The following is a 27,644-nucleotide window of genomic DNA, read 5'->3' on the forward strand; positions in this document are numbered from 1 at the left end:
GATTTGTGGGCGGGTTAATGATTTTAAATGGTTTAACTGTCCAGGTCCGTCTACTCTTGTAGGATATCCAATCACGTGTGCCTGACTACCTCAAGAGGTGGTCTAAAAGAACTGATCAAAATCAGAATCCATATTTTAATTGCCACCTGTCTAAACATGGGGCACAATCAAAATGTGGACAAGATCAGGACAAATGAGGCATATTAACACCAGGTATAAACAGGTATTTTGACACAATGTACTGACATAGTTTTACACAATTATGTGAGGACAAATCAGTCATTCTTACATTGGACAAGGTAACTAACAGTGGTGGAATTTTCATACATTTTTCTTCAGTATGGCAGGAAATGAAACCTAGACCTTACAAATTGTTGAACCAACTATTAATTTTTTTTTGCTTAGATATTAGATTCACAAAATAAACAAAAAAAAGAATGTATAAAACAAAAGTATTCCATTGAAGAATTCAAATATGTGAAAACATAAGGTCAGGAATCAGAGGCACATTGTCGACAATGCGCCTTTTAAAGAAAATTTCCACAACATTTGCAGAGATTGACTGAATTCATGGTAAGCGCTGCAGATGGCTCAAGTGGAAAAAACTTTTACAGCGCTACAACACACCTTTGATTTAATTGCGTCCAGAGTTACTGTAGAATGACTACTTGACTCGGCACAAATCTTCCCAAAACACTTGATCCAGTCTTATGATTGTTTGATTAAACAGTGGCCTTAAAATGTTTGACATAGAGTACATGTTTGACATAGAGTACATGTTTGACATAGAGTACATGTTTGACATTGTACATCTCAAGCTTCAACCTTCCAGTGCATTCCCATTTAAGGCTTCTCTGTTGAAATTACAAGTTAACATTTCAGAGATGTTTATTCAGTCCAGTGAAATGAGGATCAACTGATGAATATTATTATGCCTTGGCCATAGACATAGAATGGGTCACTTTTCACTGCCTTTTTGCGAAGCCAAGTATCAGCCAATGGGAAAGTTGAACAGCTGTTGCTATTACACAACAGTACCATGTGAATATTTATATTTTTTATAAATAAGTTCTGTCAAAAATGAAAAACAATACCCCCAAGTTTATCTGTTTTCACCCTCACACACAGTGGAACACGTAGGATTTGCAATCCCAATTTCCTGGCTAATCTTTTTACTTTGCTTACTTGATTGTTCATCTGTGAATGTGATTCTAAACACGCAGCCTTGACGATCTAAGGCCAAATCACTGCTGTAACAGACCAAGTGAGATGTTTTTCTCTGTCATGTAGTTCCGCACTGGTGGGGACCATTCCCTTTTCAACAGTTTAACTTACTACTGAAAACTGTTGCAATGGTAACAAACTGAACCTGCTGGGCGAGACACGTGCTTAACCTTAGAGCCCGACACGTTGTGACCTTTGGTGTTTGTTCCATCAATCACAGTTTATTCAGTAACCTGACCTAGACCCCAAAAGACCAAGCAAGCAAGCAAGTAAAACTTACCTTGCAGCTACAAAAAAATGCTCCAAAGATCATGGCAAACCCTGTTGCCTCGATCGGCCCAGAGAATGGATTTCTGTGGGGAAGGAACGTTTATCCACAAAATGAAACATATAATGTAATCTAATTTTTAAAAATTGTCTTGGTTTCTAACAATTGAAGAGAACTTACTTCAGTAGGATTCCCTCATCCAAAATGGTTAACAAAATAGAGAATCTTCTTAAAAGTGTAAGCATGGGGTAGACTGGAAGAGATTAGAGGATGCACCATACATTGGACATAATAGCCAGGACATGACATACAACCATACCACTGTGATCTCTATGCTTCACATGCATTGATCATAGAAATAAAATGGTGAATATTCAATATCGCGGTCAATGAACAAGAAAGAGGTCATACTTGAGTCGTTTGGTTCCTAGAAGTCCTGATAGCAGATTCCAAACATACAGAAGAGGTAGGGGAAACATCTGCAAAGACTATAGACATATATCATCATGTTGAAACAGGCACACTGTTTCCGGTGAATACAGCTTGGGGTTCCCCACTTCCATTTTCACTAGAGGTCTCTTTACCATTTTCTAAGGGTTTTCCCTTGAACTTGCACATGTTGACGTTTCTGAAATTCAACGTCGGAGGGGTTGTCTTCCAATGATTTGCTACGATGTCTCCACCTTGTGGGATGCAGAAGTACACTACATGACCAAAAGTATGTGGACACCTGCTTGTTGAACATCTAATTCCAAAATCATGGGCATTAAGATGGAGTTGGTCCCCCCTTTGCTGCTATAACAGCCTCCACTCTTCTGGGAAGGCTTTCCACTAGATGTTGGAGCATTGCATATTGTTATTTTTTGCTCCTTTGCACCCCAGTATCTCTACTTACACATGTATCTTCTGCGGGTCTATCACTCCAGTGTTAATTGCTAATTCGTAATTATTTCGTCACTATGGCCTATTTATTGCCTTAGCTCCTTAATCTTATTGCATTTGCACACACTGTATATTGATTTTTCTATTGTGTTACTGACTGTATGTTTGTTTATCCCATGTGTAACTGTGTTGTTTGTGTTGCACTGCTTTGCTTTATCTTGGCCAGGTCGCAGCTGTAAATGAGAACTTGTTCTCAACTGGCCTAGCTGGTTAAATAAAGGTGAAATAAAAAATAAATTGCATCAGGGACTTGCTTCCATTCAGCCACAAGCGCTTTATTGAGGTTGGGCACTGACGTCGCCGTTCCAATTCATCCCAAAGGTGTTCGATTGGGTTGAGGTCAGGACTCTGTGCAGGCCAGTCAAGTTCTTCCACATCGGCCTCGACAAACCATTTCTGTATGGACCTCGCTTAGTGCACGGGGGCATTGTCATGGTGGAACAGGATAGGGCCTTCCCCAAACTGTTGCCACAAAGTTGGAAGCACAGAATCGTCTAGAATGTCATTGTATGCTGTAAGATTTCCCTTCACTGGAACTAAGAAGACTGAACCATGAAAAACAGCCCCAGACCATTATTCCTCCTCCACCAAACTTTACAGCTGGCACTATGCATTAGGGCAGGTAGTATTCTCCTGGCATCCGCCAAACCCAGATTCGTCCATCCGGCTGCCAGAGGGTGAACCGTGATTCATCTGGAGAAAGTGTTTCCACTGCTCCAGAGTCCAATGGCGGTGAGCTTTACACCAACGCTTGGCATTGCGCATGGTGATCTTAGGCTTGTGTGCGGCTGCTCGGCCATGGAAACCCATTTCATGAAGCTCCCGACAAACAGCTATTGTGCTGATGCTGCTTCCAGAGGCCGTTTGGAAATCGGTAGTGAGTGTTGCAAACGAGGACAGACTATGTTTACGCGCTACGTGCTTCAGCACTCGCCGGTCCTGTTCTGTGAGCTTGTGTGGCCTACCACTTTGCTGCTGAGCCATTGTTGCTCTTAGACGTTTCCACTTCACAATAACAACACTTACAGTTGACCGGAACAGCTCTAGCAGGGCAGAAATTTTACAAACTGACTAGTTGGAAAAGTGGCATCCAATGGCGGTGCCACGTTGAAAGTCACTGAGCTCTTCAGTAAGGCCTTTCTACTGCCAATGTTTGTCTATGGAGATTGCATGGCTGTGTGCTCGATTTTATACACCTGTCAGCAAAGGTTGTGGCTGAAATAGCCAAATCCACTCATTTCAAGGGGTGTCCACATACTTTTTTCATATAATAGCACTCACAGCTTTCAAAGAAAACTAAATCTGAGACATTATTGTCTGTTCACATTTTCGATGATATTTATATTGAAAACGTGTATTAAAACCTGTATAAACCATATTTATTATTTTATGATAATATTTTAGGTTGACTACAACTGATATAATCACATGCTTTACTTTTATTTTCCTGCATTTAGTAAAATCAGGAAACACATCACCTATTCCTCTATTGCCATTCATTCCAACTAGACTGGTTTTGGATTTCCCCCTGACCAAGATGGCTGCCATTTTGGCCCCATTATGGAACTTTGAGGGTTTATAACATAGCTCATACAGCAATTTAATAGGATCTCTATGGACATAACATTGAAATAATGCCAACATCACACAGCTAGAATATAGAAAAGCAATAGTCCATTCTTTTTCTTTTAAAATCACAGTAATGATTTCACACAACTCACTTCCGTGGGCAGAATACATTTAACACCTCTTAAGTCATTTATTAGAACAGGGATGTTTGCAGAGAAGTCTACCGTCAAGTGTCTCAAACAGTACTACAAAAGGCTTGCGCCAATCACCTGTGTCCATGCATTACCAGCAAGTCTTTCCAGAGCACTGTAATATAAAGCTTTCTGTCACTTACAATATCTGCCTTAAATGTACCTCTTCCCCAACCCAAATGTGTGAAGCACAGGAGGTTGGTGACAGCTTAATTGAGGAGAACGTGCTCATGGTAATGACTGGAGCGGAATCAGTGGAATTAAATACATCTAACACATGGTTTCCATGGTTTCCATGTGTTTGATGCCGTTCCATCAGCGCCGCTCCAGCCGTTATTATGAGCCGTTGTCCCATCCTGTGGTGTGAACCCACTTTGGTCAAATAAATCCTCTATTGGAAATGCTAGACACAGATGACTATACGCAAGGTTAGCAGTCATACATTCTGTAGCACTCGATTGGTCCACATTGAACGGTCCATTTCTGTCAGACAAATTATGCAGTAGTGCTGCTGTAGTAATGATAATAATAATAATAATAATAACAACAACAACAACAACAACAAAACAGTAACAGCAAAGATGATCACGAGGAATTATAAAATAAATAAACGTAAGTTTCAGAGTACTGGTGCTGATAGAAACAAGATATGTTCACAGTCGACCATCTTCCCTAAACAACTATGTTCTCAGAAATAACAACTACCTCAGGCAAAAGAGAGCTGCTTTTCAACTTGTGGTCAAGTGCCCGGGAAGATGTCAAGTTCATGACAGGGGAGTACTTTAAGTCCTACAAGTAACTATTGTTCACGTTCACAATGAACCCAATCAATTTCGCATGCATGCACGCACACACACAAAGATTTGGTCACACAAAAAATACAATATATTCGTATATTGGTCCTAAGGTTACTAGTAGTAAAGCCTGTACGACCTTCAAGGACCAGCCTAGAAATACATTTTGGACCCTGGCTGCCCTGAAGACACAGGCAGTTAAGGACCAGGGACAAAGCACATGAACCACTGGTCAAGAAAAATAAGAGCCTATCAATAGGAAAATAAACTAAATTCACTTTCACTGCATGACAAGCAGAAGAATATTAAGCTCAAGGGGTCACTAGAATACAGGTACATTTTTAAAACACAGTAAAAGATTTAGTACAAAGGTACTCAAATGTATTGAGTTTAACAGAGCAATACATGACTTAAAAGTCACCCTTTCAAAATAAAAGCTTGTCTAAGATGACCCCAAAATATTCCGATAAAGTCATGAGGAAAGCCAGCCAAAGCATCGCGGTTAAAACACACACACACACACACACACACACACACACACACACACACACACACACACACACACACACACACACACACACACACACACACACACACACACACACACACACACACACACACACACACACACACACAATCTCTGAAATGCATTTTTTCAAGCAGCAATACAAAAAAATATCCATGAAGTATGCATAATATCTGAAGAAAAAAAACGACTGTATGAAAACATCCCTGCTATCATGTCTCAAAATACAAAACGTTTACCAATAATTTGCTTCAGTTCAACAAGAGAAGTCCATTTTCCGCTTTTTTTGGTCTTTTATCTGTCATTTTAAAACAGGTTAAAATTTCAGTCCTCAGGTGTGATGACAGTCTTTTTTTTCTCTCGTATACTTGAAGAAGTTGTAAGCATGCAAGCCTCGTAGAGGAGGGGCCCGGAGGGGCGGGGCTAATGCCCGGAGGGGCTGATGGGGCGGTCTGGTGGCGGTGCTAGAGTATTAAGCCAGGGCCGGGAAGGCCTCTGGGTCGTCAACGTTGGGAACGGACACTCCACCCGGCTGGGGACAAAGAGAGATTTTTATTTTTTTTATACGAAATCTGAGAATAATGGGTCGTGTTCAGTAGGGATTGGTAAGTACTTCATGAACAACACAACTCAACAAGTAGAACAATGATCACAGTCAGCTTGAGCACCCAATTTGACTTTTTGTGGTCAGTGAAAACAGCTTTTTATGGTCAATAACCATTAAGGTTGAATGGTGGGAACCTGGTTACCGAGATTTACCAACCAAAACCACTCCCTTTTTACCCAGGATAAATAACTGCGAGAAACTGGTATAATCTAATAAATTATTTATATGAATACCATGGCGTGAAACGGAACTATTAAAATATACGCAATGTCTAAATCCGGCTTCTCTATGGACTGTGCATGATGAATCAGGGTGGGGACAGGCAGCCCATCTCTGTATGGAGCGCAGTTCTCAATGCATGTAGACCTATCATCTCATCTTGGTAACTTTGTTTCTTGTGGACCTAGGCCTAAATTTGCTGCAGCATACTACAGTAATATTAAGACCGAATGCACGTCTAATTTACCAATCTTCAGTTGGCTTTCGGGGGTCACCTTGTTTTAATTTGTAAAGATATATATATTTTTTAAACGGCCTATCACTCGAATATCGTTGTTTTAAATCAGTGCATGCATGAGCACTCTCTGTCTTTCTCTCTCTCCATCAACTCCATTCAAATTGCATCCAAAACAGATCATCCTGAATCTAGATTGATATATAGCCCTGTATATAGGATGTCCTAGCCTACCTCTTTCAGGTAATACATGTAATGCAGTATTAGCCTTATATTTAGCTAATTACTGATGGGTTATGCATAACAAGCTTCTAACTTATAGCCTCTGTCTTTCGCGCAATACGCAACCACCTGAGCTCCGACTGGCCTCTCCTTAAAAATCGTTCCTTAGCTCTTGGAGTTCCATGCAGGAAAAGCTAGACTAGAATAACTTGTTGGACATCATTTTTTAGAAGAGGAGCGCAAGCTCTTTTTTTGTTTAATGTTAAATACAGCAGCCAAGAGAAGTCACGGGTAGTTTGAAAGAAGAGCGAACGCGCGATGGCGGTCGGCTATCAGTTATTTATTCAGACCCACAACCATTCAATCTTTGTGAAGAGAAGTGAAAGCCTTCTGCATGTAATTCTAGTCCAACATTATTAACAGACAACATTAGAACGATGACGATGATTTAACTGTTGAACGCGAGGAAGGAGTAAAGCAATAGAGAGAAAGAGGAGGAAGGCTAATAACATTAGGGGAAATATTACGAAAGGTATATATGCGTCAGCCTACTAATTATACAAATAGGCCCCATTATATTTCAATATTGAAATCAAATTCAGTAGCTTGTAACTTTGTAGACCGCTTGTGCTGCACCAGAATGTTCTCTTCTGCTTTATCACGGTTTGAACGATGTGCGTAATTCCAGTCCATATAATACAATACAGTACAGTAATACTGTTCACGCTCAAAAAGATTAGCCTAGTGGTGCTAGATTCATTTATTTACCCAAGAGAGCATATAGCTAGCTACATCTATTGGTTTTTATGGTTTTCTGTCGTGCGTAATGTGCAGTAGCCTATATCATATATGTATTGGATAATGGTACAATCATTTGGGCTTTTTTTGGGCTTGGGTTCATTAAATGTGGTTAATGTAGGGCTCATTAAATGTATTTACTATATGTCTCATCAGGTTCAGGTAGCATCAGGTTTGAATGTTCATGCTGATCAAAGCTACCATCAAATCCAGATTTATATGCTTTATAATGCCACTCCCGGTTTTGGAGGGAAATACCGGGTTACCGGGGAGAAAAGTGATTTATTCTCAGGATGGAACATTTGTACAATACCCGGGAAAATATTCAACCCTAGTAACCAGAGCCTTTTGTGATCAACATTTACATCTATTTGTGTTCAGTGACAACAGCCTCAATTAGCGTTACCTTTTCAGATCGGCCTCCTCCCGCACCGCGGCCTCCCCTTCCTCCACGGGCTCCCCCCCGCCCGCGCCGGCCCAGGTCTCCAAAGTTGATCTCCAGCTGGGCTGTGATGTCGTTGGCGGGCTTGCGGAAGTGGTGGTCCGGGCCAACTTCGTCAGGATTGCCCTGATGGAGGAAGAGTTGACGTTGTTTACATTTAGCCAGAGACCACTGATAGCAACCATCTCAACTCAAATAGCCAACATGCTAACTACTGTTTGACATAATTGAACTCTTGATATACCGATGTGTATGAGTGTGTAGGTAAAGGCTTGTTTAATCAGAATTGTATAAGGGTGAATATGTGAAACAACAGGCACCTTGAACAGAGGGGTTGTGTCTGCTTCAATCTCCGGAGCATCAATCACAGCCGGTCTCTGCAACAACCAAGAGAAAGGACCAACCATAAGGATAAGCACTTCAGTCCCATTTGTAATGACATTGCCTCTTCAGGAGAGTTGTTAGCTGGTTAACATTACTATCTGGTTTATATCAGCCCTTTTGTTGGTAAATACATAATAAAATACAAACCACCACAGTTATTTAATACCTTAAAGATGGTTTACTATTGATCCGTTGACAGGTATCAATCAGCAAACTTCTTTCTAACTTAAAACTTTTTCCCCAAAACTTGAAATGACACAGTTCACCAATATCACTCGAGTAGAGTACTGTATATCTGAAAATGTTTTGTAACTTAAATTGAAATCAAATTGATTTGAAATTAAAAACAAATTATTTAATTGATTCCGTCACATCCTAAATGTAAATAACACAGAATTTTCTCAAATACAGCATGAAAACATAATGAAATATGCAAAACACAACTAGTGCTGTCACAATTACTGTATAACTAACGGTAATGGATGAAGACACATATACATATATACATATATATATATATAGATATAGATATATGGTTATTTTATTTTCATGACAGTCTTCATCCATTACCGTCAGTTCTACAGTAATTGTGACAGCTCTAGTTGTGTTTTTTGGGGAGGGGGGAATGAACATCTGATTGAAGACTTTCTGCAATAACATGGACTCTTAACATGATGAAACTTTGATGCCCTTGCTGGAACAAGCAAGGTGTTGTAGCAAACTATGAATATAAGGAGCTTGGAACCTCTAACCCTGGCAATAGATGCAGTAAAGAGGTCAATTGAACTCGACCAAAACAATTGAATTGTCATGGAAACAAGTAGGGGGAAATGCCCTGGGAGAAAGATCCCGAGTCTCCTATTGCCCCCCAGCAAAATTTTCCTATATTTAGGCTATTGTTTACACGTGTATTTTACACTATGTTGAGGTAAAAATTATTTTATAATGCTTGTATGGATGTCAACCCCAATACATGTTCATGTCATCGTTACTAGTCAACTGTATTATAGTTAAAACTACCACCACTAATTTCTGTACGCTAGCTGTTCTAACCAGCTTATATGAACGGGAGTTAGCATTTAGCAGGCACTTCTTCTAAACTTAAAAAGGGACAACCTCGACATGTTTTGCAGTGAAAACTGCCAAATATATCCGAATCGGACTTAAGTAACCACAGTGGCCTGTTCCATTTCATAAATCGTGAAGGATTTGACAAATATCCACTTTGTTAGATCAGATTTGTTGAACGTGTGCCAATCTGGTTGTTCAATTGACTCCTTCACCCCATATAGTTGAATGGTAAACTCATGGGTACACTGCAATGGCTGCCTGCTATTGTAATGCAATCATTTCCATGGTAATGTAGAATGTTCACTCAAATGATAACTGAGGTGGCTCATGCTATGGAATGTATTTTTTGTAATGTAAATTGAGTTGAATCAACAAATCACAGCACATATTGATGGGTACACTTCCTGTTTTTACTTCCTGCTTTGCTCCTATGGGTACACTAGTAATGGCCAGTCCACCCATTATGCTTTCATTGACTTGAATGAGGATGCCTGTTCTATTAATTATATTTCTATGGCAGCCATGCAGTCAGGAGCGGAGGAAAGCAGAAAATATGGGTAAAAAAAAATGTACAATAATAATAATACAAAAATATTCTTATTTGAATGGTTATTACGGAGACCGCGGTCATCTGGCTGGACAATTACAGTCATCCAGAATTCCATGACCATCACAGTCCTAAACACAACAAAATACAATGGCAAAACATCCATACATACCTAACAGTGCACTGCACAACTATAGATAAGTGAAAATTCTATATATATTCTCGGCTTTTGTCACTTACGTCTTTCAGCTTTTCGTCACTTACATCTTCGCTCTTGGACTTGTGCAGAACGTAGCCTTTGTTCCACTTGCTGTCGGCGCCCTCGTTGGGCTTGCGGATGTTGAACTCCACTTTGGCGCGTTCCTTGTCCTGCATGGCTTTCCATTCGTCCAGGGTCATCTCCTTGGGGCCCTCCTCCTTCGGTTCCTCCACCTCGTTCTCCCTGGAGGAGACAGAGACACATTTGTTATTGAAAGATATTACCATACATTGTCTGTTAGCGTTCACATTTCTGTTGTTTTTGGATTTCTTCTAGATTGACTGTAGGGCTTCTTGCATTGTGGACCACGGGATGAATTGAACGTTGAGAGCAGCACAAATCAGCATGAATGCAGCACCATAGTAAACCAGCACAGTGATGTTAACTCCAAGAACAGGTCTCCCTGGCAAAAATTGGACTTAACCTGTAAATACACACACACACACACACACACACACACACACACACACACACACACACACACACACACACACACACACACACACACACACACACACACACACACACACACACACACACACACACACACACACACACAATTCATTTTTAAACAACACAATACTAATGTTTTAACTTAGGAAGAATTCAGAAATCTATATTTGGTGGAATAACCCTGATTGTCAATCACAGCTTTCATGCATCTTGGCATGCCCTCCACCAGTCTTTCACATTGATGTTGGGTGACTTTATGCCACTCCTGGTGCAAAAATTCAAGCAGCTCAGCTCTTCCTCTTGATCACATTCAAGTGGTTTTCAATGGGGTTCAGGTCTGGAGATTGGGCTTGATTCAAGCGTCCTTCACAAAGACAAATCTGCCCGATTCCAGCCTTGCTGAATGCACCCGCAGATCATCACCGATCCTCCTCCAGATTACACAGTGGGTGCGAGACCTGGAGAGGCCTACAAGCCACAGTGTGACTTATTCCACCAAATATAGATTTCTGAACTCTTCCTAAGTTAAAACATTAGTATTGTGTTGTTTAAAAATGAATTAGAACTTATTTTCTTTGCATTATTCGAGGTCTGACAACACCGCAACTTTTTTAGTTTTTTTGACCAGTTGTCAGGTCCAGGAAGGTGCTCACTTGTTCTCAGAGTCAGCAGGGGGGTGTTCCACTCCCTCAGGGGTTCCCCCGGGGGCAGCAGTCTGTTCAGCATCACCACTGGGAACAGAAATTCAACACAGCGAAGGAACAAACCAGTCAATATCAACAAAGGACCTGTGTCCTTGCCTACACATAATGGTCATCTCATTTAAGGAAGTAGGTAATGACTGTTTGACCCACCAACCTTGTTTCGTCCTTGGGGTTCCCCCGGTTGTGAGAGCCACTACCGCCACGCTTCTCCTCGGATTTCTGACTGTTGAGGGGAAAAAAATGGAAACCAAAAGCTCCACCATTCCTACCACTAATCACAGAGCATCTGAACATGTCGTCCCTCCAAAAGACCATCACTACCACTAGTCCTTTAAGGACTCGGAGCAGAAATGACTCACGGTTTGTCACCGCCGCCACTGTGTCTGTCGAAGTCCCGTTTGCCGCGGGAGTCGAAGCCGTCACCCCGGCCCATGCCCCGGCCCCGTCCACCACGCCCACCTCGGCCGCCGCCACGCCCTCTGGGGGGCCGGTCTACGAAAGGTCTAAGGAGGCACACACACACAGGCTCAGCATCAAGCAGCACAGATACAGAATGAGCAGCTCAGAACTACGAAAACTACTTTATTGAACGTTTTAAAAACATGCAAGGATATATAGAGTGCCTTCAGAAAGTAGTCATATACCCCTTGACTCATTCCACATTTTGTTGTTTAACAGCCAGAATTCAAAATGGATTAAATTAAATAAAAATCTCACCCATCTACACACAATACCCCATTACGACAAAGTAGATTTTTTTTTTTTTTTTTAGAACATTTATTGAAAATGAAATACAGACTTATCTAATTTACATACAATATGTAAATTAGATATTTCTGTATTTCATTTTCAATAAACTACAATTGCTAAAATCATGTAACAAGTACTCACATCCCTTTGCTATGACACTCCAACTTGAGTTTAGGTGCATCCAATTTCTTTAGATCAACCTTGAGATGCCACTACAACTTGGGAGTCTACCTGTGGCCAATTAAATTGTTTGGACATGATTTAGAAAGAAACACACCTGTCTATATAAGGTCTGACAGTGTATGTCAGAGCAGAAACTATACCATGAAATCCAAGGAACTGTCCCTAGATCTCTGAGATAGAATTGTAATGAGGCATATATCTGGGATATAAAACAATTTCTATAGTATCGATAGTATAGAGAACTGTGGTCTCAGTCATCGGGAAATAGAAAGAATATGGAACTACCCAGACTCTGCATAGAGCTGGCCTTCCGACCAAACTGAGCAACTGGACAAGAAGGACCTTGGTCACGAAGGTGAACAAGAACCCAATGACCACTGACAGAACTACAGAGTTCCTTGGCTGAGATGGGAGAACCTGCCAGAAGGACAACAGTTTCTACAGCACTTCACCCATCTGAGCTTTATGGGAGAGTGGCCAGATGGAAGCCACTCCTGAGAAAAAGGCACTTGACAGCACGCTTGGACTTTGCAAAAACGCACGGACTACAAAAAGAAAACCAGCCCCAACGCGGACCAGGATGTCTTGCTCCCAGACAAACTAAACAACTTCTTTGCTCGCTTTGAGGACAATTCAGTGCCACTGACACGGCCCGCTACCAAAACCTGCGGGCTCTCCTTCACTGCAGCCAACGTGAGTAAAACATTTAAACATGTTAACCCTCACAAGGCTGCCATCCCAGACGGCATCCCTAGCCGCGTCCTCAAGAGCATGCGCAGACCAGCTGGCTGGTGTGTTTACGGACATATTCAATCAATCCTTATCCCAGTCTGCTGTTCCCACATGCTTCAAGAGGGCCACCATTGTTCCTGTTCCCAAGAAAGCTAAGGTAACTGAGCAAAATGACTATCGCCCCGTAGCACTCACCTCCGTCATCATGAAGTGCTTTGAGAGACTAGTCAAGGACCATATCACCTCCACCCTACCTGACACCCTAGACCCACTCCAATTTGCTTACCGCCCCAATAGGTCCACAGACGACGCAATCGCAATCGCAATCACACTGCCCTAACCCATCTGGACAAAAGGAATACCTATGCAAGAATGCTGTACATCGACTAGAGGTAGACCGATTAATCGGAATGACCGATTTGTAAAAATCTTTTTTTACACCTTTATTTAATCTTTATTTAACTAGGCAAGTCAGTTAAGAACACATTCTTACTTTCAATGATGGCCTAGGAACGGTGGGTTAACTGCCTCGTTCAGGGGCAGAACGACAGATTTTTACCTTGTCAGCTATGGAACCCTGACCTGTTCACCGGACGTGCTACCTGTCCCAGACCTGCTGTTTTCAACTCTCTAGAGACAGCAGGAGCGGTAGAGATACTCTTAATGATCGGCTATGAAAAGCCAAATGACATTTACTCCTGAGGTGCTGACTTGCTGCACCCTCGACAACTACTGTGATTATTATTATTTGACCATGCTGGTCATTTATGAACATTTGAACATCTTGGCCATGTTCTGTTATAATCTCCACCCAGCACAGCCAGAAGAGGACTGGCCACCCCTCATAGCCTGGTTCCTCTCTAGGTTTCTTCCTAGGTTTTGGCCTTTCTAGGGAGTGTTTCCTAGCCACCGTGCTTCTACACCTGCATTGCTTGCTGTTTGGGGTTTTAGGCTGGGTTTCTGTACAGCACTTTGAGATATCAGCTGATGTAAGAAGGGCTATATAAATAAATTTGATTTGATTTGATTCAGCTCAGGGGATTCAATCTTGCAACCTTACAGTTAACTAGTCCAACGCTCTAACCACCTGATTACATTGCACTGCACGAGGAGCCTGCCTGTTACGCGAATGCAGTAAGCCAAGGTAAGTTGCTAGCTAGCATTAAACTTATCTTATAAAAAACAAACAATCAATCAATCATAATCACTAGTTAACTACACATGGTTGATGATATTACTAGTTTATCTAGCGTGTCCTGCGTTGCATATAATCGATGTGGTGCGTATCGTTGCTCCAATGTGTACCTAACCATAAACATCAATGCCTTTCTTAAAATCAATACACAGAAGTATATATTTTTAAACCTGCATATTTAGCTAAAAGAAATCCAGGTTAGCAGGCAATATTAACCAGGTGAAATTGTGTCACTTCTCTTGCGTTCATTGCACGCAGAGTCAGTGTATATGCAACAGTTTGGGCCGCCTAATTTGCTAGAATTTTACATAACTATGACATAACATTGAAGGTTGTGCAATGTAACAGGAATATTTAGACTTATGGATGCCACCGGTTAGATAAAATACGGAACGGTTCTGAAAGAATAAACGTCTTGTTTTCGAGATTATAGTTTACGGATTCAACCATATTAATGACCTAAGGCTCGTATTTCTGTGTGTTATTATGTTATAATTAAGTCTATGATTTGATAGAGCAGTCTGACTGAGCGGTGGTAGGCACCAGCAGGCTCGTAGGCATTCATTCAAACAGCACTTTCGTGCATTTTGCCAGCAGCTCTGCTGTTTATGACTTCAAGCCTATCAATTCCTGAGATGAGGCTGGTGTAACTGATGTGAAATGGCTAGCTAGTTAGCGGGGTGCGCGCTAATAGCGTTTCAAACGTCACTCGCTCTGAGACTTGGAGTGGTTGTTCCTCTTGCTCTGCAAGGGCCGCGGCTTTTGTGGAGCAATGGGTAATGCTGCTTTGAGGGTGGGTGTTGTCGTTGTGTTCCTAGTTCGAGCCCAGGTAGGAGCGAGGAGAGGGACGGAAGCTATACTGTTACACTGGCAATACTAAAGTGCCTATAAGAACATCCAATAGTCAAAGGTTAATGAAATACAAATGGTATAGTGAGAAATAGTCCTATAATTCCTATAATAACTACAACCTAAAACTTCTTACCTGGGAATATTGAAGACTCATGTTAAAAGGAACCACCAGCTTTCATATGTTCTAATGTTCTGAGCAAGGAACTTAAATGTTAGCTTTCTTACATGGCACATATTTCACTTTTACTTTCTTCTCCAACACTTTGTTGTTGAATTATTTAAACCAAATTGAACCTGTTTCATTATTTATTTGAGGCTAAATTGATTTTATTGATATGTTCATTCAGTATTGTTGTAATTGTCATTAAAAATCGGCCGATTAATCGGTATCGGCTTTTTTGGTCCTCCAATAATCAGTATCGGCGTTGAAAAATCATAATCGGTAACATCGACTACAGCTCAGCATTTAACACCACAGTACCCTCCAAACTCGTCATTAAGCTCGAGACCCTGGGTCTCGACCCCGCCCTGTGCAACTGGGTCCTGGACCCCACAAGGGTGTGTTCTCAGCCCTCTCCTGTACTCCCTGTTCACCCATGACTGCGTGGCCATGCACGCATCCAACTCAATCATCAAGTTTGCAGACGACACTACAGTGGTAGGCTTGATTACCAACAACGACGAGATGGCCTACAGGGAGGAGGTGAGGGCCCTCGGAGTGTGGTGTCAGGAAAATAACCTCAAACTTAATGTCAACAAAACAAAGGAGATGATCGTGGACTTCAGAAAACAGCAGAGGGAGCAGCCCCCTATCCACATCGATGGGACAGTAGTGGAGAAGGTGGAAAGTTTTAAGTTCCTCGGCATACACATCACGGACAAACTGAAATGGTCCACCCACACAGACAGCATGGTGAAGAAGGCGCAGCAGCGCCTCTTCAACCTCAGGAGGCTGAAGAAATTTGACTTGTCAACAAAAACTTTTACAAGCTTTTCCAGATGCACAATCGAGAGCATCTTGTCGGGCTGTATCACCGCCTGGTACGGCAACTGCTCCGCCCACAACCGTAAGGCTCTCCAGAGGGTAGTGAGGTCTGCACAACGCATCACCGGGGGCAAACTACCTGCCCTCCAGGAGACCTACACCACCCGATGTCACAGGAAAGCCAAAAAGATCATCAAGGACAACAACCACCCGAGCCACTGCCTGTTCACCCCGCTCCCATCCAGAAGGCGAGGTCAGTACAGGTGCATCAAAGCTGGAACTGAGAGACTGAAAAACAGCTTCTATCTCAAGGCCATCAGACTGTTAAACAGCCATCACTAACATTGAGTGGCTGCTGCCAACATACTGACTCATCTCTAGCCACTTTAACAATTCAAAATGGCATGTAATAAATGTATTACTAGCCACTTTAAACAATGCCACTTTATATAATGTTTACATACCCTACATTACTCATCTCATATGTATATACTGTACTCTATACCATCTACTGCATCTTGTCTATGCCGTTCGGCCATCACTCATCCATATATTTTTAGGTACATATTCTTATTCATTCCTTTACACTTGTGTGTATAAGGTAGTTGTTGTGAAATTGTTAGATTACTTGTTAGATATTACTGCACGGTCGGAACTAGAAGCACAAGCATTTTGCTACACTCGCATTAACATCTGCTAACCATGTGTATGTGACAAATAAAATTTGATTTGATTTGAGAAAACTTAAACTGGGGTGAAAATTTCCATTCCAACAGGACAAGCATACAACCAAAGCAACACTGGAATGGCTTCAGAACAAGCATGTGAAAGTCCTTGAGTAGCCCAGACAAAGCCCAGACTGAATACCATTGAAAATCTGTGGAAAACTTGAAGATTGTTGTTCACCGCTGCTCCCAATCTAACTTAACAGAGCTTGAGAAAATCTCCAAGGAAGAATGGGAGAAAATCCCCAAATCCAGTTGTGCAAAGCTGATACAGACATACCCCAGACGACTCAAAGCTGATACAGACATACCCCAGATGACTCAAAGCTGATACAGATATACCCCAGATGACTCAAAGCTGATACAGATATACCCCAGATGACTCAAAGCTGATACAAACATACCCCAGACGACTCAAAGCTGATACAGACATACCCCAGACGACTCAAAGCTGATACAGACATACCCCAGATGACTCAAAGCTGATACAGACATACCCCAGACGACTCAAAGCTGATACAAACATACCCCAGACGACTCAAAGCTGATACAGACATACCCCAGATGACTCAAAGCTGATACAGACATACCCCAGACGACTCAAAGCTGATACAGACATACCCCAGACGACTCAAAGCTGATACAGACATACCCCAGACGACTCAAAGCTGATACAGACATACCCCAGATGACTCAAAGCTGATACAGACATACCCCAGATGACTCAAAGCTGATACAGACATACCTCAGATGACTCAAAGCTGATACAGACATACCCCAGACGACTCAAAGCTGATACAAACATACCCCAGACGACTCAAAGCTGATACAGACATACCCCAGATGACTCAAAGCTGATACAGACATACCTCAGATGACTCAAAGCTGATACAAACATACCCCAGACGACTCAAAGCTGATACAGACATACCCCAGACGACTCAAAGCTGATACAGACATACCCCAGACGACTCAAAGCTGATACAGATATACCCCAGATGACTCAAAGCTGTAATCGCTGCCAAAAGTGCTTCTACAAAGTAATGACTCAGGGGTGTGAATACTTAGATGTTTCTGTATTTAATTTACAATAAATTTACTATAATTTCTAAAAACATGTTTTCACTAATTTTATCCATTTTGAATACAGGTTGTAACAACAAAATGTGGAATAAGTCACGCTGTATGAATACTTTCTGAAGGCACTGTAGGTTATTGGTTGTGAGGATAATAGGTGTGATTTGAATTTTGACCGTTTTGTTTTGCATTGCTTTAGCTAGTAGTGAGCACAAACTACAGTCAAAGTGAAAGGGAGAGGTGTCATCTGACACTTATAAATAACAAACTGAAGCATACAGTGTGTCCCGGACATCTGTCTATCCCACGACTCCAAGACATCCACATTTCATCAACGATAATAATAATTAACAAAACATTGCTCTAAGCATTGTCATTTAGTACAGCAACTACTCACTTGTCTGCAGAGAACTCTCCTCTCTCTCCGACGTCGGGCTTGTCCTCGATGGGTTTATCGAAGCGGCGCTCACGTGGGGGTCTCCTGTTGTCTGGCCTCCTCTCGCCGGCGGGCCGCCCCTCGCCCTGCCCGGCCTGGTGCTGGGAGCCAGGTTGGCCCTGCTGGTCCGGCCTTCGGTCCACCCGCCTGATACCTGCCACCACAACAACACATGGAGGCTTTAGAGGTGGACACTGATATGACTACAGAGACTAATTAGGAGGGCGGTGCAGCCAAAAGCCACATGAGTATTATCTTTCAATAATACTTTTTGATCAAATGTTATTTTATTTGTCACATGCGCCGAATACAACAGGTGTAGACCTTAACGTGAAGTGCTTACTTACAAGTCCTTAACCAACAATGCAGTTCAAGAAATAGAGTTCAGAAAATATTTACTAAATAAACTAAAGTACAAAATAAAATAAAAGTTACACAAAATAACAATACATCATCGATACACTTATTGATGAAGCCAGTGACTGATGTGGTGTACTTCTCAATGCCATTGGAAGAATCCCGGAACATATTTCAGTCTGTGCTAGCAAAACATTCCTTTAGCTTAGCATCTGCTTCTTCTGACCACTTTTATATAGACCCGAGTCACTGGTGCTTCCTGCTTTAATTTTTGCTTGTAAGCAGGAATCAGGAGGATAGCATTATGGTCAGATTTGCCAAATGGAGGGCGAGGGAGAGCTTTGTACGTGTCTCTGTGTGTGGAGTAAAGAGCACGTAAAACATCAGCCATCCTCTCCGGCGCCATTCTACTGAATGTTGTGTGGTGTCTGACACTTGAGATTTATTTATGAAAGTCTGCGGTGGAACACGTGAAAACGGCATGTATTTTCAGAATTGTTTGGCGAACAACTCATAGGTGGGCTGCGAGCTACTGGTAGCTCACGATCAACCTGTTGGAGACCCCTGTAGTAAGCACTAGTGAGCTGTATCCGTCCAAATAACAGCTCTAATATTCTTCTGCATTTAGATATTTACGCGAACCTGGAGACTTCACCGTGTAGGTGTAGATATCGCCATATGCTACTTTGACTTGGGCCATTAGGTAGGGTTGTATCTAGTGCTGTCCCCAACAAAACAAAAATGTTGGTCGACCCGAGTCATCGGTTCTTAATTTTAAAACGTGTATTTTTCCATATGTGTTTGAATAAAAGCAACTATTACTGAACAAAAATATAAACGCAAGATGTAAAGGGTTTGTCCCATGTTTCATGAGCTGAAATAAAACATCCCAGAAGTTTTCCATACTTCATATTTCTCTCTCATTTTGTGCATAATTTTGTTTACATCCCTGTTAGTGAACATTTCTACTTTGCCAAGATAATCCATCCACCTGACAGGTGTGGCATATCAAGAAGCTGATTCAACAGCATGGTCATGACACAGGTGCACCTTGTGCTGGGGACAATAAAAAGCCACTCTAAACTGTGCAGTTGTCACACAACAGAATGCCACAGATGTCTCAAGTTGAGGGTGCATGCAATTGGCATGCTGACTGCAGGAATGTCCACCAGAGCTGTTGCCAGGGAATTGAATGTTCATTTCTCTACCATAAGCCGCCTCCAATGTTGTTTTAGATCATTTGCCAGTACGTCCAACCGGCCTCACAACCGCAGACCACGTGTAACAATGCCAGCCCAGGACCTCCACATCCGGCTTCTTCCCCTGTGGGATTGTCTGAGACCAGCCACCCGGACAGCTGATGAAACTGAGGAGTATTTCTGTCTGTAATAAAGCCCTTTTATGGGGAAAAACTCATCCTGATTGGCTGGGCCTGGCTCCCAGTTGGTGAGCCTATACCCACCCATGGATGCGCCACTGCTCAGCCATATGAAATCCATAGATTAGGGCCTAATGAATTTATTTAAATTACTGAAATACCTAATTTGTTTAGGAAAAACATTCCCTCAACCCTTGCTCTCTTTACATGAAACATCAATGCATTGCATGCACGTGACCAATAGGGCCTGACCTGTAGCCTATCATAATCACATCAATAAATTGCTTATAACAAACTCCGAACACTGTAACAGCTAATTGGATGCAGAGGTCGGATGACGTGAAAAATAAACTGGAAACGGAGAATGTTTACTGGTTGCTCAGGAGGGAAAGGGGAAGTCAGATGTGTGGAAGACATTTGACTTAATTGTGTAAACTACTGGAGATCCAGAAAAAGGAGGGAGCAAGCACTGTGTGAGTATTGTGTGCCAAACAGGTGCTGTAAGATTACAATATTATTACGAACAGTGTAAATACTAAATCAATTATAAATGTACGAAAAAGGATGTTCTAACGGAAAATGAAATAAATATATAAAGAGTTTATTAAGTCAAAGACTAAAAAAGTTGAATGCATTCATGAATTGCGGTTTATTTATTGTTTAGACTAATCATCCAAAGCTCCCTTTGATATTTCATTTGAAAACTAAAATGATTGATTGCAATTCAAAGCATGAATTACTCGTATGCTGTGTGATGACATGAAGGAATGAATGATTGATTGATACAATAGCCTATATATCGAATTATAGGCCCAAGTAAGTTACGGTATTAAGACTAAACACTGTACACGCTCTTTGACCTACAGCTCGATGGTGGTTATACAAGGCTCCTACTACTATAAGAAGCAATATAATGATAATAACATTACTAATGATGATCATAATAATAATTGTAATAGAAAAAAACTATACCGATTAATCGGACGACAGTATATATATATATTTGTAATAATTACAATTACAACAATACTGAATGAACACTTATTTTAACTTAATATAATAAATCAATAAAATCAATTTAGTCTCAAATAAATTATGAAACATGTTATAATGCAAAAACAAAGTGTTGGAGAAGAAAGTAAAAGTGCAATATGTGCCATGTAAAAAAGCTAACGTTTAAGTTCCTTGCTCAGAACATATGAAAGCATACGAAACATGAGTCTTCAATATTCCCAGGTAAGAGGTTTTAGGTTGTAGTTATTATAGGACCATTTCTCTCTCTACCATTTGTATTTCATGTACCTTTGACTATTGGGTGTTCTAATAGGTACTTTAGTATTGCCAGCCGAATCTCGGGAGTTGACAGGCTTGAAGTCATAAACAGCGCAATGCTTGAAGCACAGCGAAGAGCTGCTGGCAAATGCAGGAAAGTGCTGTTTGAATGAATGCTTACGAGCCTGCTGCTGCCTACCACCGCTCAGTCAGACTGCTCTATCAAATCATAGACTTAATTATAATATAATAACACACAGAAATACGAGCCTTGGGTCATTAATATGGTCAAATCCGGAAACTATCATTTCGAAAACAAAACGTTTATTCTTTCAGTGAAATACGGAACCGTTACGTATTTTATCTAACGGGTGGCATCCCTAAGTCTAAATATTCCTGTTACATTGCACAACCATCAATGTTATGTCATAATTACGTACAATTCTGGCAAATTAATTAGGGTCTTTGTTAGGAAGAAATGGTCTTCACAGTTTGCTACGAGCCAGGCGGCCCAAACTGCTGCATATACCCTGACTCTGCTTGCACAGAACGCAAGAGAAGTGACACAATTTCCCTAGTTAAAAGAAATTCATGTTAGCAGGCAATATTAACTAAATATGCAGGTTTAAAAATATATACTTGTGTATTGATTTTAAGAAAGGCGTTGATGTTTATGGTTAGGTACATTGGTGCAACGACAGTGCTTTTTTCGGCGAATGCGCTTGTTAATTCACCCGTTTGGCGAAGTAGGCTGTGATTCGATGATAAATGAACAGGCACCGCATCGATTATATGCAACGGAGGACAAGCTAGATAAACTAGTAATATCATCAACCATGTGTAGTTAACTAGTGATTATGTGAAGATTGATTGTTTTTTATAAGATAAGTTTAATGCTAGCTAGCACCTTACCGTGGCTCCTTGCTGCACTCGCATAACAGGTAGTCAGCCTGCCACGCAGTCTCCTCGTGGAGTGCAATGCAATCGGCCATAATCGGTGTCCAAAAATGCCGATTACCGATTGTTATGAAAACTTGAAATCGGCCCTAATTAATCGGCCTTTCCGATTAATCTCTCGACCTCTAATTCTTACATAATATAACCATTTACAATTTCAGTAGCACATGTCTTAGGGTGATGGACTGTGCCATCCCTGTGGCCTCCAATGGTTCAGTCCACAGAGACAGGTGTGAGTCAGACAGGTGTCTTGTGTACCATGAAACAAACAAAATAATTTGTGACTGCTTGACTAAAGAAATCTGTCGACCAGAAGCCTATCGACAAAACAATCGACATGTCGACTCATTTTTTCTCTCACTGAAACATGCAAAGAAATGCCTGCTAGGGGGAAATACAGGGTTTAACTAATTAAACAAAGAATATGATCAACATGATCGGTCTCTGTGTGTAAAATAAAGTGGTTCATGTGAACCAAACTGCTAAAAAAAATTTAAGAAAGCGATCGAATGTTATTTGTTGCCTAGACTTTACTGCAAATGACACTCAAGTCTTGAGAAAAAACAATACACTAATATTGCAGTTACCATGACAGCCTTTATAATAGAATGTTTATAATAGAATGTTTATAATAGAACGCTTGTTACCATGACAGCCTTTATAACAGAACGCTTGTGACTACACACATCTAGAGTTGAAGTCGGAAGTTTACATACTTAGGTTGGAGTCATTAAAACTCGTTTTTCAACCACTCCACAAATTTCTTGTTAACAAACTATAGTTTTGGAAAGTCGGTAAGGACATCTACATTGTGCATGACACAATTGTTTACAGACAGATTATTTCACTTAAAATTCACTGTATCACAATTCCAGTTGGTCAGAAGTTTACATACATTTGACTCTGCCTTTAAACAGCTTGGAAAATTCCAGAAAATGATTTCATGGCTTTAGAAGCTTCTGATCGGCTAATTGACATCATTTGAGTCAATTGGAGGTGTACCTGTGGATGTATTTCAAGGCCTACCTTCAAACTCAGTGCCTCTTTGCTTGACATCATGGGAAAATCAAAAGAAATCAGCCAAGACCTCAGAAAAAAAATTGTAGACCTCCACAAGTCTGGTTCATCCTTGGGAGCAATTTCCAAACGCCTGAAGGTACCACGTTCATCTGTACAAATAATAGTACGCAAGTATAAACACCATGGGACCACGCAGCCGTCACACCGCTCAGGAAGGAGACGCGTTCTGTCTCCTAGAGATTAACGTACATTGGTGCGAAAAGTGCAAATCAATCCCAGAACAACAGCAAAGGACCTTGTGCAGATGCTGGAGGAAACAGGTACAAAAGTATCTATATCCACAGAAAAATGAGTCCTATATCGACATAACCTGAAAGGCCGCTCAACAAGGAAGAAGCTCCAAAACCGCCATAAAAACTTCAGACTACGGTTTGCAACTGCACATGGGGACAATGATTGTACTTTTTGGAGAAATGTCCTCTGGTCTAGATAGAACTGTTTGCCATAATGACCATTGTTATGTTTGGAGGGAAAAGGGGGAGGCTTGCAAGCCGAAGAACACCATCCCAACCGTGAAGCACAGGGGTGGCAGCATCATGTTGTGGGGGTGCTTTGCTGCAGGAGGGACTGGTGCACTTCACAAAATAGATGGCATCATGAGGGAGGAAAAATATGTGGATATATTGAAGCAACATCTTAAGACATCAGTCAGGAAGTTAAAGCTTGGTCGCAAATGGGTCTTCCAAATGGACAATGACCCCAAGCATACTTCCAAAGTTGTGGCAAAATGGCTTAAAGACAACAAAGTCAAGGTATTAAGGTGGCCATCACAAAGCCCTGACCTCAATCCTATAAATAATTTGTGGGCAGAACTTTAAAAGGGTGTGTGAGCAAGGAGGCCTAAGAACCTGACTCAGTTACACCAGCTCTGTCAGGAGGAATGGGCCAAAGAGTCCCCCAACTTATTGTGGGAAGCTTGTGGAAGGCTACCCGAAACGTTTGACCCAAGTTAAACAATTTAAAGGCAATGCTACCAAATACTAATTGAGTGTATGTAAACTTCTGACCCACTGGGAATGTGATGAAAGAAATAAAAGCTGAAATAAATCATTCTCTCTACTATTATTCTGACATTACACATTCTTAAAATAAAGTGGTGATCCTAACTGACCTAAAACAGGGAACTTTTACCAGGATTAAATGTCAGGAATTGTGAAAAACTGAGTTTAAATATATTTGGCTAAGGTGTATGTAAACTTCCGACTTCAACTGTAAATATTGCACTTGGAAAAAAACATCTTAAAGTAGAAATAGAATGAAACAGGCATTCTATTTTTGCTCTATTATAGTGGCCACTAAAGTAGACATCGATCAAGTGCACAAGGCTACATCTGTGCAAAAATAACGTTCACAGAGTAAAACATTTAATAATCCCCTCTCACTCACGTGTTACTGTTAAGTTCAACACAACAAAAGCAATCTCTTTGGGCTACACTGCACATTATTACATTGTACACTTTCTGCCTGTGGACATCTGTTCTACAATGTGCCAGCAGAGCATGAGACCCTTTGTTGGCATAATTGATCTCTTTCAGGCAGAGAGTACACCTGGAATGCCCATTTTAATCCACTGCATTGAAAAAGTGAAAGTGTGTGGTGTTCCTTTCATCTCAGGTCCAGCTCCAGCTACACTTCATCCCTGAATCCACTTGTTTAACAAGCAACGCCTCATTTTCACCTAATTCTCTCATTCTGAAAATGAACCACATACTGTAGAGGGAAAATATTAGTATCTCCCCCTGCCAGAACCTCCCCCACTCCTTCGCGTGAACGCGCACACACTCAACTCTTCATTGCTGCGACTTGCTTGCTCATTGAGATTTCTGCTCTTCACTCCGTTGTCAGTTTAGCCTACATTTCATTGATCTTAGTAGCAGAAAGCATTGTTTATTTGTGTCCTTCAAGGCAGCTGTCTGTGATCACGTTAGGCTGCGTTTCATTTCAATTTTTATGGCGGTTTGATCGCTGGGGAGGCACTAGTAATGTCTGCAGTTTTCGGTTTGGCTATTTGTGTATTAGTCTATAAATACATCTCTTTGCCAAAAGAGTCGACTAGTAGTTCTGAAATGTTTATTGCTTGCCTACATTTTACTCCCTCCTCTATGTTTAATATAACACACACATGCATTATTCATTTCGGCTGCCTATCCTGATGTGAAGTTTGTTCTATAGAAAGTATTTGACTCTGATGTGTGCCACAGAAAATATTTGACTCCTTGTTACAAAATTAAGGAAATTAGAAGGGGGAGGATTTCGACAAGACCATTTTCTTGCCTGCCCGAAATCCCCCCCATCCAGCTACTGTAGCAATATACTTTAAAATGCTAGCAATACTTGTTCCACCACACTTTCTCCCTCACCTCAAACTTTCCAAATGCCAGTTGTTTTTCGGTTACATCTCATGAAGTACGCTTCATCACATTCTCACCCCCGTCTCCTAGTCAAGCTTCTCACCTGTATCGAGTTAAAGATGCAATATGCAGAAATTGCTCAGCCATTTCCTGGTTACTAAAATTGTAATAGTTTGCCTAATTTCAGTATGTGACAAAGCAAGCAAGTATGTTTTAGAGAAACATTGTGGCATCTAAACCATTGAGAAATATATTTTCCATAACCAAAAATATTGTATCCAGCTGTTTGAAGCTAGTGTGCAAAACCGAAAGTAAAAGGAAGCATAGAAAAAGCATAGCAATAAAGCACATAGAAAATATATATTGCTTCTTAGACTTGATTTCAATGTAATGACAGATCTATAACTAATATGTATATGTGAATTTGTTACAAAAAGTTACATATTACAGCTTTAACAACATGAAATATGGGCCAGCTGTCAGCAAAGGTGTTAGGTTACTCCAGAGGAAGTAGCTTAGCTATTTCATGAGGGTGTTGTGTTAGCTGGCTATGCCCTGTCATTCTTACTTTGACAGCATGCACGTTTGATTCCATGCAGACACGCCTTCGTTCAATGCATTTAGCTAGTGATAATATTTCGAGGGGCCTTAGCTAGCTAATGTTACTTTTGTTGTGGTGGACATCTGGCCAGATGCACTCGTTTACAAAAGCATTGCGCATGTACGTCGTGGAAATAGTAGCTTGTTAGCTATAAAGTGAAGTACGGTAACATTATCTGTTTAGAAAAGCGTATGCGCAGATGAAAACAAACGGCAACACGCTAGTTACACTGTCATAACACTTCACTGAATAAGCTACCTACATGAAAACAGTACTATGCAATAACTTGATAGCCAGCTTGTACTGTTTTATCCACCTAAACCGGACATTGGTTGGCTAGGTCGCGCGAACTACCTAGCTCGCTAATGATGCAGTTGCAGCAGAACGCACGGGCCTCATTCAACTCGATATTTCTGACGGTCAGTAGCATCAGTGTTGTTTTGAAGAATAGCTAGCTAACTACGCAGCAAGCTGGCTTGTCCCGCAAATTCCTAGAAGAGCCAGATAGCTATCTTCTTTCTTAGCCGAATACAAAGCTACCTAGGCTAGCTATATTATGAATATGTGCACTAAGCTCGAGCTGTTTCACAACAAAAACATTACCCTGCGCAGCAACCACAGCGCCATCATTTACAACATCCACATCCTGCAGGTGGAATGGATTTCAGCGAGAGGCGGGCCAGAGTGCACAGGTGGTTGCTATCCAATGCATATCCAATGCATGATTAACCTGTCTAATAATGCATTGGATATTTGCATGTTCGCAATGGGTTCTTCTGTTGCCCTCTAAATTGATCACAACAGGACATAACCCATGTTGTTAGCAAACTGGCTAGGATTTTGCAGGTTTTGACTACCAATTTATCCGCGTGCACCTTACCTTCTTTCTTCAGAGGTACTGCAGTCTGAGTTTCATCTTTCTTGTCAAGGAGCGGATTCTTCCTGTCCTTCTGTGACTCCTTCTTGGTCTGCTTGGCGGCTTGGGCTGCAGACTTGGTGATACCAGCTGCAGCCGCCTCTTTCTTCTTATTCTCCGCCGCCTTTAGCACCTCGAAAGGGTCTGATTCATCGTCCAATAGCTGGTCGAACCGATTGGTTACGACGCAGCCGAAGCTTTCTTGCAGATGCCCGGGCATGATCGCGCCCCTTCAGCGGAATTCACCTCCGATTCTACGAGGCTTGGTGCGAACAATTCGCTGGATACTACCACAAGATGGCTGGGAAATGTACCTCTTCTCTTCCGGCGCGAGGAATATCC

General features: G+C 41.4%; 1 protein-coding gene across 4 annotated transcripts; it reads right to left on the reverse strand.

Moving 5' to 3' along the window:
- Positions 1-4,169: 4,169 nt before the first annotated feature.
- LOC139560121 (SERPINE1 mRNA-binding protein 1-like) lies at positions 4,170-27,644 on the reverse strand. 4 transcript variants are annotated; one of them, XM_071376646.1, is made up of 9 exons: positions 27,267-27,644; positions 18,352-18,544; positions 11,815-11,958; positions 11,610-11,678; positions 11,405-11,497; positions 10,304-10,481; positions 8,358-8,414; positions 8,002-8,163; positions 4,170-6,046 (listed from the first exon to the last, which is right to left on the reverse strand). In XM_071376646.1, exons 1-9 carry the CDS (start codon positions 27,520-27,522, stop codon positions 5,987-5,989), a joined length of 1,212 nt encoding a protein of 403 aa, XP_071232747.1. In that variant the 5' UTR covers positions 27,523-27,644; the 3' UTR covers positions 4,170-5,986. The 4 variants fall into 4 exon arrangements, with proteins under 4 accessions (XP_071232747.1, XP_071232748.1, XP_071232745.1 ...); XM_071376647.1 differs by having other exon boundaries at positions 11,405-11,482; positions 27,267-27,643; XM_071376644.1 differs by having other exon boundaries at positions 10,280-10,481; positions 27,267-27,642.

Source organism: Salvelinus alpinus, chromosome 30, assembly GCF_045679555.1.
Source record: "Salvelinus alpinus chromosome 30, SLU_Salpinus.1, whole genome shotgun sequence".
NCBI lineage: Eukaryota > Metazoa > Chordata > Actinopteri > Salmoniformes > Salmonidae > Salvelinus > Salvelinus alpinus.

Bases quoted from the DNA above. Each gene is read 5' to 3' on its own strand.
- LOC139560121 (XM_071376644.1), bottom strand. From the start codon at position 27,522: ATGCCCGGGCATCTGCAAGAAAGCTTCGGCTGCGTCGTAACCAATCGG. The intron at 8,415-10,279 runs GTAAGTGACAAA...TGGTTGTTGCAG, and splicing joins GTGACGAAAAGCTGAAAGAC to AGACCGGCTGTGATTGATGC. The intron at 8,164-8,357 runs GTGCCTGTTGTT...TTCCTCCATCAG, and splicing joins ACACAACCCCTCTGTTCAAG to GGCAATCCTGACGAAGTTGG.